Source organism: Hippopotamus amphibius, chromosome 3 (genome assembly GCF_030028045.1).
Source record: "Hippopotamus amphibius kiboko isolate mHipAmp2 chromosome 3, mHipAmp2.hap2, whole genome shotgun sequence".
NCBI lineage: Eukaryota > Metazoa > Chordata > Mammalia > Artiodactyla > Hippopotamidae > Hippopotamus > Hippopotamus amphibius.
This window is the reverse complement of record NC_080188.1, coordinates 174,679,165-174,697,388: the sequence shown is the minus strand read 5'-3', so window position 1 is coordinate 174,697,388 and position 18,224 is coordinate 174,679,165. Positions and strand designations below refer to the sequence as shown.

At 47.9% G+C, this 18,224-nt stretch overlaps 1 protein-coding gene across 1 annotated transcript in view; it reads right to left on the bottom strand.

The window, feature by feature from the left end:
- Positions 1 to 18,224, bottom strand: part of TNR (tenascin R) — a 73,201-nt gene that overhangs the window by 31,517 nt on the left and 23,460 nt on the right. Inside the window, exons 6-11 of the mRNA XM_057728123.1 lie at positions 17,522 to 17,707; positions 6,469 to 6,558; positions 5,128 to 5,391; positions 4,244 to 4,513; positions 2,960 to 3,079; positions 1,910 to 2,056 (exon numbers count right to left, since the gene is read on the bottom strand). Of these exons, the coding sequence (XP_057584106.1) occupies positions 1,910 to 2,056; positions 2,960 to 3,079; positions 4,244 to 4,513; positions 5,128 to 5,391; positions 6,469 to 6,558; positions 17,522 to 17,707 (1,077 nt within the window). The remainder of the gene's footprint in view (positions 1 to 1,909; positions 2,057 to 2,959; positions 3,080 to 4,243; positions 4,514 to 5,127; positions 5,392 to 6,468; positions 6,559 to 17,521; positions 17,708 to 18,224) is intronic.

Below are 18,224 nucleotides of genomic sequence, written 5' to 3'. Positions count from 1 at the left end.
CAGAGGTTGCACATCAAAGCATCATGTTCTTCTTCTCACTTGCCCAGGCTTCCTGCCTTTGTTTCCTTACTGAGCTCCCTTCCAGATAGTTGGGATTTATCTTAGAAATGCAGGTTATTACAATAGTTTAGGCATCAGCTCACCCTCCATGTCATGTAACTTACTTTTGAGGACCAAGATATGCTGTTCTTATCGCTTGTCTATGTCCTTCATTTCAAAGAAACAATCATAAAATATGTTTACAATTTTAACATCTGAATTGTATCCATAATCTGTGCCTTGAATGAGGTCTTCAAATGCAACTTCATGAAAGAAAACAAACAAACAAACAAAAGTCTTATGAGACTATAATTAGCTTGACCTCTCTGAGATTGACCATGAGACCTCAAGGAGTACTCATTTCCAAAAGTTATAAAATCATAGACGTCACATTAAAACAACAACAAGAAGCAACAAAATAAAACCTTTCTATGAGTAATCTGGTTTGGGGAGTTGCCAAAATAGCTCTGCCTGAACTTGAAGGAGGGCAGTTTCCGTTGGTGCACTATTGAACACCTGCTTTAGAGATACTTGCTTATGGCCAAGAACCCAAGGAATGAGTTTTTGACCCGAGTTGTTTTCTTTTACTTCCAGGGTAGGAAGCTCTTAAAGTCCATTTTATTGTCCTCCCTGAGAAAAACCCTAATTTCTTTAACATGAATTTCGAAGACTTTGAGGAAAGTACCAGGGGTGCTTCTTTTTACTCATTGGGCGTCACTTCAGGTCAATATCTGTTAATACTTTAATGGTCATAGATATCTTGATAGACAGGGTAAGACTGAATCAAAAACATAGCTGCGTTATCTCTAGCCATAGGCGTGGAAGGAGATCTGGGAAGATTAGAACATCCTGTGGTGTCTTTAGATGAATAGTTTTTTGAGTTTCTGAAGGAATGTTTCTTTGGCCATGGTCTTAGAGGTGCTCTTTCTGAGCTAGTGAGCCTATATACAAAAGCAGCGAGGAGTTCCAAGTTGCCCTCATTCAGGAAATACCATTCTTTGAGGGAAATAAGCAGCCTCAGGAAATCCAGGCATTCTCCTAATGAGGCCGGCTGGATGCTTTCCTCTGTGCTACAGGAGCAAGAGCTTCACAGAGTTAGGGCTGGGGTTGGAGGCTGTTCCCTCTCATGACCTCTGTGGCAAATCTTTCCTAGTTCTGCTTGATGGGCTGGCTGAGGGGTCAGAGAAGGCGGGGAGGGGAGCTGCTACCAGAGTCCCGTCCTCGGGCCCATCGTTTTTCCAGAGAAAAGCACCTCCTTCCTCCTCCCTGGAGCATAAAGCAGAAGCAAATGCAGCTACTTGGTGGTTTCTGGTCATCTAGGATGAGGAGTTTCACGACCCCAAGGGTCATTACTGGAATAACAGCCCCCTTTTGTTTTTTCTCTAAGGTAAAGTTTCCTTGTCTGAGTCTTTTGAAACCTTAGACGGGATGAATCAGAATATCTGTTGGGCAAGTGAGAATAAGAACAGGGCTCTGTGGTGTCTTTAGGCACCCCCCAGGGGGTGGGGTTAGCCTTGGACTTCAATTCTCTCTGGAAAGTGCAGGGTAGTCTGGATGAATCAGATGTCATGAGTCTTTGGAAGGTCACTTTTCATATTGGAAATGTCATGAAAATGTCTGACCTAAACCAGTAAGACTCTGAGAGGGTGTGTCTCTAAACTCCTAGTGTTACAGAAGAGGTCAAAGGGAGAACTTTGCAAATTGCTTTGCATAACAATGTGAGTCAGAGGCGCACCCAGGAGAGGAGTCTGGGATGCCGGAACCAGCGACCTCTGCATTAGCCAGGACAGCTTCACTCTTTCCCTCTTCTGTTGGTCGCAGGTCCTCAGCCAGGGTCCTGACTCAGCCCATGACCGGGAGACGTGCCCACCTGTGTGCACAAGAGTGCAGATCCGCTCACTCTCCTCCCTGCCCCGCACACTGTTGAGGCTGATTTCATATTCGGTAGCTGGGTACAGCTTGGTGATGGTGAAGTCTGTCACCGTGTTGGGTACCACTGAGCTGTCCAGTCGTCCCACTAAGGAAGAGCAGAAGCCACAGGTCAGGTTCAGTGGATCCCGCATATACGCAGCTCATGACACAGGAGCTTCCAGTGGCACTTTGTCATGAAGCCCAGATGGGTGCAGGGCTTAGCACCCAGTTGGGGGACAAGGGTCTGGGAATGTTGGAACTTGAAGAGACCTTGCATGCTGATCCCACCCCCTCATCATACCAGATCCCAGGAGCAAAGGAAAAAAAAACTGTTAGGTGGTTTTCTAACAAGCTGGTCTTAAAGCAGTATAGAGACAATGGCTGCAAAGAGTGGTCCATGAAGCCCAGAGACAGGGTAGTCTGGAAAATTATCCCACCCCCTCACTGGAAGTGAGTATACCCTCCACTTCTTTAACAATTCCACGTGCACCAGCAAGAACTGTCAGGATGCAGGTGAGGTCTGGGCCAACTTCTTCTGACTCATAACTCGGCTGGAGTGGCCGTAATAGGACCAACGTCATTGTGGTTCCCTCCAAGGTTCCATCTGGCTCTGAGGTGTCTTTAGGCATCCCCCAGGGGGTTTAGCCTTGGACTTCAATACTCTCAGGAAAGTGCATGTGATCCTGGCTCTTGGTAGATTCTGTTAGCGTTCTTTGCTTCTCACTACACTATCTGGATGATGGTCCCCAATTACCACGGTTCACTCTACCTGTGAAGAGCCTGCTTTCTGAGTGAATGTAATCAAGGCTTTTGTGAGAGGAGTTGGTGAGTTCTGGGTTCCTTGGCTGCTCCTCATCTACCCGCTCTCATTCTCATGGAGCCTGCTACACAAGGGAGGGGCACTGCAGGCACCAGGGTGGTATCCCCCGGGACACCCTAGTTCTCCCATAACAATCTTCATCCAGCTCCAAATCCCATTCATCTTTGCAAAATCAAGTAACTTCATTACCTTGTGTTGGCCGATATGATACTCGGTAGTAATCAAAAGATGCAACAGGTGGGCTCCAGGAGACCATAACTGAGTCCTTGGTCACATTGCTAATTGTGATGTCTTTGGGGGGATCAATTCCTACAAGCACCCGGGTGGTTGTGCGAAAAAGACAGAAAGCAGAGTGTGAAAAACAAATTCCTAGTTCTGGTTTTATGTGGAACAAGAGCTAATGGTGTCCCAGGGGCAGACAAGACCTTACTTTATACCAGGGCAACCTTCAAACCATGATCAGGCTGAAATCTCATCTGAAACCTCATAGGTATGGCCAGAGTCTTGCTCCTGGAGAATATGTTAACAACATGAAGTCAAGCTGTCAAGGTCTACGCCTGTGCAGCAACTATTACCTATCTGAAGGCCAACTGGGAAATTTTCTTTAAGTTTATATGCTTTGTTTTGAACTGGGAATAATGGCCACTTTCTCTGGGGGAGCTTCTCTTGGGCAAACCCAACTCTGTCTCTATCTCTTATTTTTTTTATCAGCTACCTTTTGCTCGATTTGGAAAAAGTTGCTATTGACTGTAGAGGGATTTCAGAACACAAGTCCAGAACAAATCCACTTTCCTAAATTGTATTTTATTTATACTGTATACTTTGTTTTTTTGACTACTGGAAGATTACAGGGTCAAAACAAGGTTAATCCCCTTGTTCAGTTTGTGAGTTCTTGTAAGTATATAAGAAACCACCCAAACACACACGTCCTCACCCACATGCACACTCATATTTGTGATCGTATATGAGAAGGATGAGATGCCAGTGATCCAATTCATCTCAGACAACATGCAGATCAACCCCATTCTCAGAGTACCAGGTCCCTGTATGGTTGTATGCTAGTCCCATATGATTCTGAGGAAGCATCATTCACATCAGTGAATTTACTGGGAAGTCAAGAGATGGCTCTCCAGAACAGGAACAGATGTCTCCTCCAAGGTTTCATCTTGGAGACTAGTTCTCTCCAGGGCTTTCTCCTAAGTTGCAGTGGGAAAACCTCTGGACCCATGCACTAAAGCCCTGGCCTCCTCAGGACATCGAGTCCATCCTACCTTCTAAATGGAGGTTTCCCATCTTATACATTTTATGCGGCCCTGGAAGAGGTGGCTATTTCAGAACAACTCATAGACCCTCTCTAGATAAATGAGGCAGTCCCCTACTCCTTGGGTGTTTCTCTTTGTAAATTCCATTGACTTGTTAAAGGCTACTGTGGGAACCCCTGTCACCACCTGCTGTCAGGTCCTCCAGCCTCACCTGTGGTGATGGAGCCCACGATGGGCTCCGAGGTCACTGTGCCGTGGACTGCCACCAGGTTCACGATGTACTCGGTGGCTGGCTGAAGGCCCATCAGGACAGCATGCCTCTTAGTGGCATCCAGGGAGACCTCCAACATCTCTTCCTCGTCATCCCGGGGGCTGTAGTTCAGAATGAGTCTGTCTGCCGGAGGCGATGGGTCACTCCAGGTGATGTTCACACTGGAGGAGGTCACGTGAGAAAAGTGCAAGTGGGAGATGGGGCGGAAGCCTGCAAAGCAGAAGACATGCATGGTTCTGAAATACAGGTGAGGTGGTGGGGTCACTGGGATAGAAGAGCCATTTGACTGAAGAGAGCTCCTTTCCTTGCTGATAAGGATTACACCTCCACCTGTTAACCCAGAGCTTCCAGATCCTCACCCTCCTGTCCTGTCCACTCTCCTTTCTCCAAGCCATACACTGAAAAATGAATGCCCTCAGCAGTATAAAACCAGCATTACCTCTGTGAGTTATTCATAATACTGATCTAGGATTTAAAACCTCTATCCTGGAAGGAATTTAACATGAATCCACGGGTCCTCTGAATGCCTACTGACTTAGTGCAGGCAGGGAATGGTAAACAGAATCAACCACTATGTCCAACCTATAGGAAACCAGACACAAAATTTCAGGCATACAGGTAACCTTGTTCATCTTTCCCCTTTACCTCCAACCATTCCCTCTTGAGGTATTTATTAATTCCTCCTCTATTTCTTCTTTTTCTACCTACATTCTTCCTTTCTCTAAAGGACACGGGGCATTGGAAGAGTGGGTGGCCTAGATGACCTTCTCACACTAAGATCCATTGATCCCTGAACCCAGCTGAGATTTCTGCTGCCCTGGTACCTGTGAAGGCATCCACAGTGGAATCCAAGCTCTGCTGCCGACCCCTCTCAGCCGTGATTGAAATGATGTACTCTGCCCCGGGCTCTAGATCTGTCAGTGTGTATGAGGTCCTGTCCTTGGGCACAGTGACTTCGGAGGCGATCCCAGAGGATGGGGTGAATGTAATTCGGTAGTGGTCAATGGGGCCACTGGCCTTGGTCCAGATGAGGGAGATGGAGGTTTCCGAGGAGGCTGTCACCATGAGGTCCCGAGGACTATCGAGTTCTGTGGATCAACAGAAGGGGCCTATTTTACATAAGTTCCACACGAGGGCCAGTATTTACTGGAATTGGACCCCCGGTGGGTTTCAAAGCTATCAGCAGGTGTGCTGACCATGAAGGTTGGCCTGTCATTGCTGACACTTATCTCACACTTTGTTAAGCACCTTCCCTTTGAAAGATGGCCAGGGGCTTGGCATATAGATGAACAATCTGCAGGAAGGCATTAGCAACTCCCACACCGCTGGAATACACCTACCTCTGGGACGAAGCTGACTGCTAATGTTTAAACGCTCCATTTCCATTTTCTCCCATCCTTTCTCAGTCAGCCCACCAGGGTGAAGCAGCTACCAGCATCGAGCAGGGCTACGCCATTCCTGGCAACCACAGCTGCCTCTGTTCCTGGTGCTGCTTTGACGGACTTGGCCGTGGGCATGCAAGCAACAGGATCTGAGGACTCCTGGGCACCCATGTCCACGTGGTTCTCTAGAGAGGTTGTCCAGGCTGGACAACCTTGGGAAGGGGATTGGTTCAAAATCCCCAGCCCAGGCTTCTCGTACCTAAGTGACTAAAGTGACTTTGGCATTTGCCTGGGATTTGGAAGCAAAACTGCTGGGTCCAGAATAGCGAGGGTCTCAGTGGGCTTCTCCATTGCCCTTAGATTGAGTGGGTTGTTTCCAAGTCTAGACCTTCACCCTGTGGCCTTTCTGAGGGCCTCTGTCCTATGCGGTGAGGAGTGCCTGCTGTGGGGTGATCTAGAAGGAAACTTGCTATGACACCAGCCTATTTGGGGTTTTCCACTTCTGCTCTACACAGCTGTGGGCAGCTCTTCAGACCATGGGGACCATGTGCAGATCTGTGGGGAGAGGGTGAGAGTCCACCCTGCCTGTCAGATGTCGGAGGGTAGTCAAGTTAATCAATGAGCTGCAGGTAGATGGTGTCCTGAGGCTGACAGTGACAGTGACCAGGGACCTGTTCTCAAGGGGGCATTGCCTTCTGACCAGTCCTCACCAGGCCAAGCCTCCATGGCCCCTCAGCCCTACAGAGTGTCCTGGTCTCCTTCCACACCACACTTCCCACTCACCAGTCCTGGCGTTCATGGTGGCTGGTACACTTTGCTGCGAGTTCATGATGGCGGATATTCCAATTCCATACTCAGTGCCAGGCACCAGATCTGTTGGTAGAAGCAGAAACACACATTATTCTGTGTGTGTCAGAGGCGGGGAAGGCTGAGGGGAGAGAAGTAAGTGACCCTGGGCCCCTGGTCAGATCTTGTGTTTAGTCCTTTCTGACTAAACCTAATTTCACCTATTAGGAAATCCCACTTTCACCACTTAGGAAATCCATGCCAAGGCAACAGGACGAACTGGTCAGTGCAGAGCTTCCTTCTTGCTGCTGGTCTCCTTGGGAGGGCAGTGAGGCTGCCATTGTCAGGGACCTTCAGAAGTGTGCTCTGCTGTGGAAGTTCTCCCCGAGGTAGAGTCTCAGGTTGGCTACAACTGGTGAAGGATTTCTTGCTTACACTGTGAACTGGGGGAGTGTGTAAATCAAGAAGGACTGTGTGGACATATGCCTTTAAAGCATTTCTTAAATGTTGTGGATGAAGACCGAGCTGCACCTTTTATAGATAGGGACCAAGGCCATCTGGGGATGCTTGCATCCCTTCTGGAGAGCAACTGTGGGTGGACTGTCTCGCTGAGCACAGGGCTGTCAGGCCTTTACTGGAGGGGCATGCAGAAGCCCTTGCTGTGGGCTCCCTACCAAGGGCACCTGAAGCTGTGGATTCAATGTTAGGATGACTTCTGAGGGACCCTAGATGGCTGGAGAAAATGAAAAAACTGCCTAACTACAGGGGAAAATTTTTTAGGGTTCATTACTGGGGTGTTTCCCTACCTTCTCCCACATTCATTTTCAGATTAACTGGTTTGACCATTATATTAATTTCCTATTTCTGTTGCAACAGATTACTACAACCTAGTGGCTCAGAACAATACACATCTATTATTTTACACTTCAGGAGGTCTGAAGTCTAAAATGGTTCAGCAGGGCTGCATTCCTTCTGGAGGCTCTAGGAAAGAATTTGTTTCTCTGCCTTTTCTAGCTTCTAGAGGTTGCCTGCATCCCTTGGCTTGTGGTGAAAGTCAGTGGTATAACATTTTCAAATCTGTTGCTCTCTCAGCGCCCTGCTTCCACGGTCCCATCTTCTACTCTAACTCCGGTCTCCCTGCATCTCTCTTATAAGGACCCCTGTGATTACATTGACTGCACCTGAATAGGACAGGCTATTCTGCCCATCTTAAGATCCCTAACCTAATTACATCTATAATTTCCCTTTAGTCATGTAAGATGACATAGTCACATGTTCCAGGGATTAGAATGTGGACATCTTTGGGGGCCTTTATTCTCTCACCAAACTAACATCAAACTCATCCTCATTTATTAGGACTGGAATTGTAGGAAAATGCAACAAGATCAAATGATCACCTGTGGGGCCCCTCGTTGTCAGAGTCCTTCTCAGAGGCTCTTTGTGGGGCCCTGTGTGGGCTCGAACCAAGGCCGATGGTCATGCTGTTCTGCATTTATATAACATTTGTTCTTTTCAAAATGCCTGACTATGTTTTGACCATCACCACAACCTTGTGAGGAATGTGGGATGGGGAATATTTTCCCCATCTGTGTTAGTTTCCTGTGGCTGCCATGACAAAGGACCACAAGCTGGTTGGCTTAAAACAACAGAAACATATTCTTTCACGGTTCTGGTGTCTAGACGGCCAAAATCAAGGTGTTGATAGGGCCCTGGTCCTTCCAAAGACTTTAAGGGGGAAATCTTTCCCTGCTTCTTCCTAACTTCCGGTGGTTGCCTGCAATCCTTGGTATTCCTTTGCTGGCAGTTGCATCCCTCCAGTCTCTGCCTCTGCTGGTCCGTGGTGTCTTAGTCTGCTTGGGCTGCTATAGGCCAGGTGATGTAAACAACAAACATTTGTTTCCCACAGTTCTGGAGGCTGAGACATCCACGATCAAGGCACCAGCAGATTTGCTGTCTGGTGAGCCCCTGCTTCCTGGTTCATAGACCATCTTCTCGCTGTGTTCTCATACAGCAAAAAGAGCCAGAAAACTCTCTGAGATCTCTTTCATAAGGTCACTAGTCCCATTCATGAGGGTTCCGCCCTCATGACCTAGTCCCCTCCCATAGGCCCCCATTTCACATTGTGAGTGAGGATTACAACATACAAATTTGGGCAGAGGGACACAAACATTTAGTCTACAACACATGGCATTCTCCCTGTGTCTGTGTCGCCTCTTCTTATAAAGACACTGACTGCATTGCCTTTAGGGCCCACCCGCCTCTGTGATAACCTCATCTCAACTTGATTTCATCTGTAAAGATCCTCTTTCCAAATAAGGTCATATTCACAGGGTTCAGGTGGACATGGATTTATTTATGTATTTATTTTTTGGGTAGTTGTTGGGAGGACACTCTTCAAAGCAGTACATTATTTCTTTATAAAAAGAAACTAAGGCAAAGAGTAAGTCTGTGACCAGCTGGAGACAACCCTCCGGCTTCAGGCCTGAAGGTTTAGGGCTTTTAGGACTGAATGCCTTACCCTTCCCTTCAGTTCATCCCCAGGAGCAGTTGTGACTTCCCCAGGAGCCCTGGGGTAACAGGAATGATTTTGACAGGAAATGCACCCAGCAGCCTTTCCTTAACAACGGCTTGGTTTACGGAAGGCGGATGCTGCATGGGAGCCAGAGGGTTCTACACCCCCTCCTCAGTGTGGCTTCAGCACAGCCTGTGCAGTGAATCTGCCCGAGGACGGCAGAACCTACCAGGACTTACTGACCAGGCTCTCCTGATGGAAGGTGTTAGAATCAGCCCTCTTTTCCCCTTTCCAAACCAGCTCCGTTCATTTCCTAACCTACGGTTCTTTCTTTCTCTAAAGTGTCAACACTGGTGGAGTTAAGCTTTAACTTTGAGATCTGCCGTACTTACATTAATATTTAGGCTCTGCTACTTTCTACCTGCGTAACTTGGATTTCTTCGCATCTTAGAGCCTCAGTTTCTGTAGAATGGGAAGAGTAATAGTATCTTAGAGAGTCCTTGTGAGGATTAAATGAAAGTACAGTGCCTGGCCCGCCTTGATGGCAGCCCACAGTATTATAACCTTGCTCAGAGTCCTTTTCTGGTGAGCCCCAGGCAGGTACAGGTTGGTCCTCAGCACACCTGTTGTCGGTTGGCTGAAGCTTAGCCCATTGGCTCTGATGAAGCCATTGAGTTAGGGAGTCCAGGTGTCAGCGAGGAGCTGGCCCCTGGCTGGGTGGAGAATCTACGGCTACATTGAGTCGGGTGAGTGCAACACCTCCAATCCGTTCAAAGCGCACATTTACCTCCGTCAGTATGTTCGGCGAGGCCCAGGTACATCCTTGGTTGGAGAAATTAGATTACCTTTGGGACATAAACTACTTTTCTCAGACAACTGATTGAGACCTTCAATTGCCTATAATGAAGTAGAAATTCTCCGACGTAGATGAAGGATGACAGATCGAGGGAGGAAGACAGAAATTATATGTTGCCAAACGGATCTAACATGTAACGTTTTCATCCGAGTTTCTTATTTATGAAGCTTAAATGAAATGTTCAATAATTTACAACGGAATCATCTTCTCCCAGAAAAGTGCAGAGCAGAATTTAAAGCACTCTCTTCCCAGGCTTTCTGTCTAGGGATGGGGAAGTGGGACTTGCTTATAGGTTCCTGCCTGCTGCTTTCCTTTGGTTTTCAGCAGCTTTCTTCCTGTGCTACAAGTGAGTTGTTGCTTTTTGCCAGCAGGTAAAATACACTTCTGCTGGAAAAGAAAATGTGTATCTGACGCATATCCAGTACACTTATATATGAGCACCTGGAGGACTCCTAGGGATTTCTCACTTTTTAAAGACCCCATTGCTCTCTCCCAATGCTCCGTTTATCTTTCCATCCAACTCCTGCAAGTAGTAGCATATGAATGGCTCTGTTCCCTTTCTTAACAATAGCTCAGAAAATTCATCTCATAGGAAACCACCACTCTCTCTGCATCCCTTATAGAACTTCCTTTGTTCAGCTCAGAGGGTGATGCTTTTCTCCACTCTTTCCCTGCACACTTATTCTTCTTTGAATTCCCAAAGCTCACAGTTCATTCACTCAACAAACATTACTGAGGGACTCCTTTGTGCCAGCCACAAGGTTGTGTCCTGGGGATACCAGGGTGAGCTGAATGGAATCACCCTTGTCCTTGATGAGATAGAAATCTGTTCTGAAGAAGGAAATTAATTACTTATTGAGCACCCATAATCTGCCAAGCATTGAGCTGCATACAATAGGTAACCTAGAAGAATAATGAAGGAAAAAGAGAGGGATGAAAGAAGGGGTAAAAATCAAAACAGAATTTTGAGTGTCTGGTGACCAGGAGGTCTATTATTAACTATAGTTTCTTAGACATTCCTGCATGTTATCTTGTTTTCCTCTGCAGCTCTGTGGGGGGCATTTCTCATGAGCAAACAGAGGATCTGAGAAGTCGATTTCTTGACCAAGGTCACAAAGATAATATACAATAAAACTGGGTTTGGAACCCAGGTTCCTTGTTCCTTCTCACATATCATAGCCTGGTCCCTGTCCCTAAGAGTCTTACGGGCTAGGAGAGGGGAGGGGAGTAAGCAAATTGGAATTCGAAGGTGATTTCATACTACACTATGGACTGCTAACTGAGAAAACCATTTCAGAGTAGGGGTGAGATCAGCACGGGCTGGAGAAGCCAGAGAAGGCTTTCTAGAGAAGGGACTTGAATTGAACCTTGAAAGTCAGCCAAGATTAGGAAAGGTTGAGGGCTGGAGCTATGGAATTCTCTGGTGGGCAGCATGGGGCACAGTGAGCCGGAAGAAATTAATTAGAGCTAGAGAGCAAGAGGAACTAGTAGATTCTCACCTGCACTTCAAGGACCGTGGGCGGGTGAAAAAGGCAGGATGACTGAGTGCCCTCTATTTAGGAGACCTATTCTTCATGCTTCCTGCTGATAGCAGGAAAGTAGTGGGAGAAGGAGGCCCAAGAAACTGAGATGGCTATGTCTTGCCAGCAAAAAACATGAATAAGACACCTGGGGTCTGCAGGCTTGGTTGGGTTCAGATGGACGTGCAGAAATACAGACTCTTTCTGTCTTTAAATCCCTGGGCCCATCTCCAGAATATCTGTGAAGTTCAAGTCTACCAAACTGGGGTTGGGGATATGGTTGGCTCTAGCGCATTTGAAGGACATCTGCCTTCAAAGGGAGGGGCAAACTGATGACCCTGTCCACAAGGAATTTGCAGTCAGTCTCTTAGTTTTCATCACAGTCATGCTATTATGTTGCTATTGTTAGCTTTCTTTTCGGTCTCCTCACTAGACTTTTAGGACTTTGGGTCAAGGGATTTGATGTTTTTGTATTTTAATTCAATATGTAGTGTAGTGAAAAAAATGTATAAAGCATAGAAGCGGCGTGGTGGGGGCATTGGGGGAGTTGGGAAGACATCTCTGAGAGAATATCTGAGCTGGGTTTTGAAGAAATGGGGGACATTTGGTTGCGGAAAGGGCACTGCAGGCTGAGGGAATAACATATGCAAAGGTATATCTGGTAAAAGAATTCATGAAAACCAGGGACCTAACATAAGGCCCCTCACAGGGAAATTTCCAGCAGGGAATTCCAGTGGTTTCATAGATGGGGAGATATTTGGAGACAGAGGATCTTCTGGGAACCCCCGAAATCATACCGCATAGGCAACAATCTACTTTTTATGTACTGAGGTCTAAGCTCCCAGGCTCCCCATTCTGATCCTCTTGGTTCGTGGTAGACGATTCTCCAGGGTTCCCCGAATGCGTCAGGTTTGGAAGAGGAAGACCTCTCCCTGCCTTTTCGGTGAGGATGATGTCAAGCCTCAAGAGAAGACTCCATGCTGACTTTAAGGAAGGGACTGGTCCTACAAACTTACAATTAACAAGAAAATCATAATGCTCAGGACTGTTCCCAGATGCAGCTTTCTTGTTGCCAGTGGGATGAATGAGAAATATGGGTCTTCATCCCCTGTCCTCCAGGAGCATCCCATCTCTGGGTCTTTACTGTAAACAAGCATTCACTGCTGAAGAAGTCAAAGCAGAAACAGAAAAAGTCCCACCTGGCTTTACTCTTGGTTCCCTCGCACCAGCCCTTTAATGCAAATAGGGGACAGATGCCAGCTGTGAGGAGGAGGGTGTGGAAGCCTCCGCCCCTTCTCTCCTCTCTCCTCCTTGGGTCTCTGCAGCCCCAGGAAGATGGTGCCTGCTCAGAAGGTGCCTTACCAGAGTGACCACTTGGGGTCACTGTGACTTCGCCCAAAGCAGGTTGATTACCATCTGGCCCAGGCCCCAGATCCATTGCCGGGCTCCTGCTCCTCAGAGGAGCCTGCGGGGCGTTGAAGGTCTGGCACTCGGTCTGGGGCTTGTGCCCTGGCACGTCAGGGAGTGCAGACAGGGTGAAGTGAACACCAAGTGCCTTGGTCAGCGCGGATTTGCCAGCTGGACTCCTCTGGGGGTCTCAGATTTCTTCACGGAAAATCCTCCTGTGGACAAGCACCACACGAGCCCACCTTCTCACCACGAGACCTCCATTTGAGCCCCAAGGAGACAACGCAGGATTTGGTAGAGGCCTCGGTTTCCTGTCCTGAGCAACCAGGAGCCTGGAAGGCCGCAACTCGCAGGGCCTGACTGGGGCATGCCTGCAGACATCAGCACGGGAGAGTGTGTGTGTGCGCGCGTGTGCGTGAAGGTGGGGGGGCGGGGGACATCATGTGTGGCTGGCTGCAGGCCTTTGTTTCCTTGCAATCCAATGTTGCACCGTGAGGTCTGCAGGAATCTTCAAGCCCCTGGGTTTCCTAAGCCCTGTTGATGGATTTTCTGATTAGCAGCTTGTTGACTGGGGATCCAGGTAGCTGAGCTGCAGAGGCAGCTGGTTGGGCAGCATCATGAGGAGGTGGGTAGCGGGTGCCCCATGCAGTGGGCAGGGGAAGTGATGCCGGGCCCCGGAGCTGGGGGAGAGCCCTGTGCTCACGCGGCTGTACGGGCCAGCTCCTGCCATTCTCCTGACCTCAGGGCTCCTCAAGTGCGGGAGGACCAGGCGGGAGACCGTAGATGGCTGAAGACAAACCCCTTTCCCCTGTTCACAAAACACTGCAGCCACAGGCCTTTCTGAGGACAGGTTAGTAGAGTCCCCTCAGACCCAGGGCCAGAGCAGCGTTTATAATTTGCACTGGTCTCAGGCAGGGGTTTGGTTTTGTCTTTTTGTTTTTTTTAAACCAGATGCTAGTCCAAAAACAGAGACTCTCCTCCCTTTCCTCCCTCTCTCCCTCCACGAGGAGTTTTCTGTATGGTTTATGGCTTTTCACCACGACTCAGAAAACAGTGGTGGAGCCAGGCCCCGGCTCCGGCAGCCGCTTCTAACCCAGAGGGACCTTGGTGAGCAGACGTGCTCCAGGCTGAGAAGCTGAGCTTAAAAAAAGACGTATCACTAGGGACCCAGAAGCCACCAGAGCACAGAGAAAAGTCATTGCAGACACTGAGTCTGTGGTTGAGAAACAAATTCATGCTCCAGAGGGAATTCGCTGGGCATCGCCGAGAGAGAATCATGGAAGAGAAATGGTTGTTACTCGGTGCCCCAGCCTGGCCTTTGTGTTGCAATGCGGGACGCTGTGAGCCTTCCCTGTGACTCTGAGCCCCGAGTCAGGAAGGGCCTGTGTTCCGAGGGGCTTGTAAAATGCAGGCTCTGATTCTGTAGATCCAGCAGGAAGAGGCCGCTGACATCTCCTGGGGTGATGCCCTCGCCACTGGTCTTCATGCCCCACTTTGAGAAGTAGGGTCTGCACTCTGCGCCGCACTTATTACAGGGCGGCGTCCCGAACCATCAGTTAGCTCACAGGCCTCCTCCTGTGCCTCCATCACCATCACCCAGGTATCGAGTACTTCGCTATGCTAGAAGAATGGCCTTAAGCTCATTAAGACGTGATCTCATTAATGCCCTATCAAATGCTGTGAGGTAAGTGGCATCATTTCCCTTTTACTGGTGATGAAACAGAGGCTTAGAAAAATCGAGTCAATGTCTCCAAATCACACAGCACGTGACTGGGCCTAGATACAGAGTCTAGAGTTCCAGGTCTTAACATGTCCCACAGAAACAAGCATTCAGATAAAACTGGGGCAAGAGAGAATGGTACCTTCTGCTAGGGGTACAGTTATTTTTCACTAGCGGATATGAAGGACGGGGATGGGCAGAGCTGAAATCTCTAGTCCTTTATGCTTTTTCTGGCCAGGGAGGAATTGTTTCAGATGAGCCCGGAATGCCCTTGCCACTGAGGCCAGGGTCTTGTTTTATATATACAAGCAAATAACTTGTTTGGAACCAAAAGCAAACAAACGAATGAACAACTCCACCCCCCAAAGTGAAAAGAAGTCTTGGAAGCTGAAAAACTCTCCTCTTTTAGCATCCAAGTTGGAGGGTGAGGGAGAAAACACAACTATTTAGCACTGGGATCAAACGTCTCCCTCTTTTTGCCTTCCCTCCTTCAAGGTCCTTTCTTCTTTTTCCACATTCACCACGGCAAGAGTGCCACCAATCCTTGTGATCTGCATCTCAGCAAGTACAGACATACTTGATTTCCTTACTTGCCTATAATCCCCTTTTAAATCACATAAGGCTATTTGCCTTTATAAATCTTCTCAGCGGTGAGCTCCCTGGGATAATTATGTGTAATATATATTTATAGTTTTATTTCATAAACCCAACTCAAAAAAAAAAAAAAAAACAACCTATCTGAGCTCACTCCTCAATAATTTTCTATTTCCTGTAAGTCTGCAACATTTAAGTTTTGACTGTTCCTTCCATGTTACTTCTTTAGTAGAAGCAGCCGTGAAAAGTGATGCGGACTTTTGACTAGGATTCAGAACTGTCTTTGAGTCACAGCCCCCTTGCTAGCTTTGTGAACTCAGGCATTTCCAAACTCTCTGAGCCTCAATTTCCTCATCCGTAAAATGGGGATGCTGACTGGGGCAGCTGTAATGTGCTGTCTGATGGCTGTGACATCTTTCATTTACTGATATGGCTGGTGATATTTTAGTTCTCACGTCCCTCATGAGTTGTTGTTGTGAAGGTTAAATAAGCTAAAACTACATGAAGGTGCCTGGAATAAGAGAGATGATAAAATGAATGTAGAATCTTCTTTTTTTTTTTTCCCCAGTAATGGGAAATAATCACTAGGATGTGACTGAGTTCCTCTCTATATCTCATCATTTTATAGTGTGTCCTCTATGCGAACAACTAGCCATCATCTTTGTAAAATTGCTAATTGCCAAAGCAGCCTGTGGCTCTGGGCAGAGACGGGCTACGCCTAGAACCAGTTCCCTCCTGTATCATTGCAGCTTTTTTTGTTTAGCTTAATTTTTGTGAATGTTTCCAGCTCTCTGTAAAGGCCCTATGCCAGCTGGTCTGTTCCTGCTATGTTTAATTCACCCCCATTAACCTGCTTGGTCAGCATATCTTTCCATTTCCTTGCTGTGTTTTCAGGAGTGCGTCTGTCTGGAAAAAAACATTTATTATATTTACTTTAACTGGCCTCATTTGGCAAGGCGGTCTGGGATTTCAGTTCAGGAGGAAAACAGCTTTGATTATACTGCCCTTGTTTACTGTACGCACTCTTTGCTGTGGATCCCTTGTCTAGTAAGACGACACATGCTTTTGCAAGAAACCAAGACACAGGATAAACAAAGTCTCTGCGAGCACACTGGTGGCCCCTGGTCCATGGCTGCTTTGCACAGCCTCCATCTGAAAACTGTGCCCTGCATTTCCAGCCATCTACGTTTCAGCAAAGTCCAGCAGGTAGGTTTTCCTGGATGAGTGTGTCTAAGGCCCCAGGAGGAGCACTGGTTGGGCCCCATGTCCTCATGGGACAGGGAATGCTCCCCAGCCAAGCATCATGGTGACGTAGGGCATTGTCTTAGTTCACACCACCATTATCTTTCTCCCTATGACTCCAGTACAGCCTCCTGATCACTCTCTGCCTTTGGCCTTATCCTCTTCCCATCTGTTCTCCACACTGTAGCTGCACAAATCTGGTCACTGCATCATCTTATTTAAGACCTTTCAACAACCCCCCACTCATACTCTTTATAGGGTACCGAGGCATGACCAGGCTCTCACCTTATCGCTGGCCTCTTGTAGTCTATGCCCCAGTCACAGTGAACATGTGCAGTTTCTCTCAATCATTCATGCATACATTTATTCATCTGCTCATCACTTATCCAGGACCTAGTAAGTGCTAGACGCTGTGCTGAATGCTGGGGGGTCATGAGGAGCAAGACGATATATGGTCCCCCTTTCACAGAGCTTTCGTCTAAGGTGGAGACTGACAACCTGCTAATCACACCCACAAGCATACAGCGATAACTTGAGGAGCGCTGTGAGGTGAGTGGTGACCAGCAAGATGAGGCTGCCAGACAGGATGACCTGACCTTGCCTGGGAACCAGGCAGGGTTCCAGAGAAGTGACAGGTGAGCGGAGAGCTGGAAGGGCAGCGGACATCACGAGGTGAAGTGGGTGGTAGGAGAGCCTGGCAGGCAGAGGGGACAGCACGTGTGGCAGGAGGGAGAAGGTGTTTGAGGAACTGAAAAAGGGAGACCTGTGGGCCTGGAGCACAGGGAGCACCAGGGGACGCAGGAGGGAGAGGAGACTAGAGAAGATGGTGGGGAAACCAAGGCCATGCAAGGGTTTGGAGTTTATCCCAAGAGCACGTGGAGTCCCTGAAATGGATGCACAATGGGACGGCATCATTAGAAATGTACTTTGAAAAGATCACTGATGGAGTGAAGAGGAGAGTAGAGGGGCCAGGAGAGAATGTGGGGAGGTTACTGCAGGGGCGACGACAGAATGTGATAGTAGCTTAGACCAGGCGATGGTAGTGCCGTGGAGAACAGCGGATGTATGTGATAGGTACCCAAGGGATTAAGTCAACGGGATTTAGCGATGGTTGGATGTGGGGTTGGAGGACTGGGGAGAGAGCTGGGAAGGTATGGACTCAGGAACTGCTATGCCCCCAGGAGCCAGGGCTTACTCACCTGTGAGCATGGCTCTAGAGGTTGGACCACTGCTCTTGGGGACCAGCAGCTCATGGTACTGCTCGCCTGCCAAGGTGCTGTACACAACCTTGTACTCCTGAACCTCTGCTTCACTGTTGTCCCATTCGAGGTCAAGGCTGGTTGCCGTGCGGGAACCAACCCGCAGGTTCTTGGGGGCGTCAATCTCTAAAAAAAGACAGACATCACCAGTATCACACAGGATAATGTGAATTTGTCATGAATCTTGAACTTGAATAGGCTTTGGGGTGAGCCACATCTCCTTTGAGTGAACCTGGGGGCTGCCCCTTAGCGTTTGGTCTGCCAGGTTGGCCATGACAGATTCCATGAGCAGGTTAGAGAGTTTTACTTGGGAGTTAGATATCAACACACTTTCTATGTCCCCCATTCGCATTCAGGAGTTCTAGTGGTGTTCTAGAAATTGAAAAATTTAACCAGTTAGTATCATAAGGTTGAGACTAAGCATGGGAAATCCTGGAAAGAGGAAATCAGAGATGGCATCCAAGTGCTAAAGATGAAATAGAGTAATTTCAAATTTGATCACTGAGCCAAAAGCAGAAGATTGACTGAAAGATTTTGAAGTATAAGATGTCTTCCCCTGGATTTACTTGCATAGACACTGCTGAAAGGTTTGCATATAGAGAGGGGATGTGATGTAGTGCAAATCAGTCAGCTTTGCAGTCAG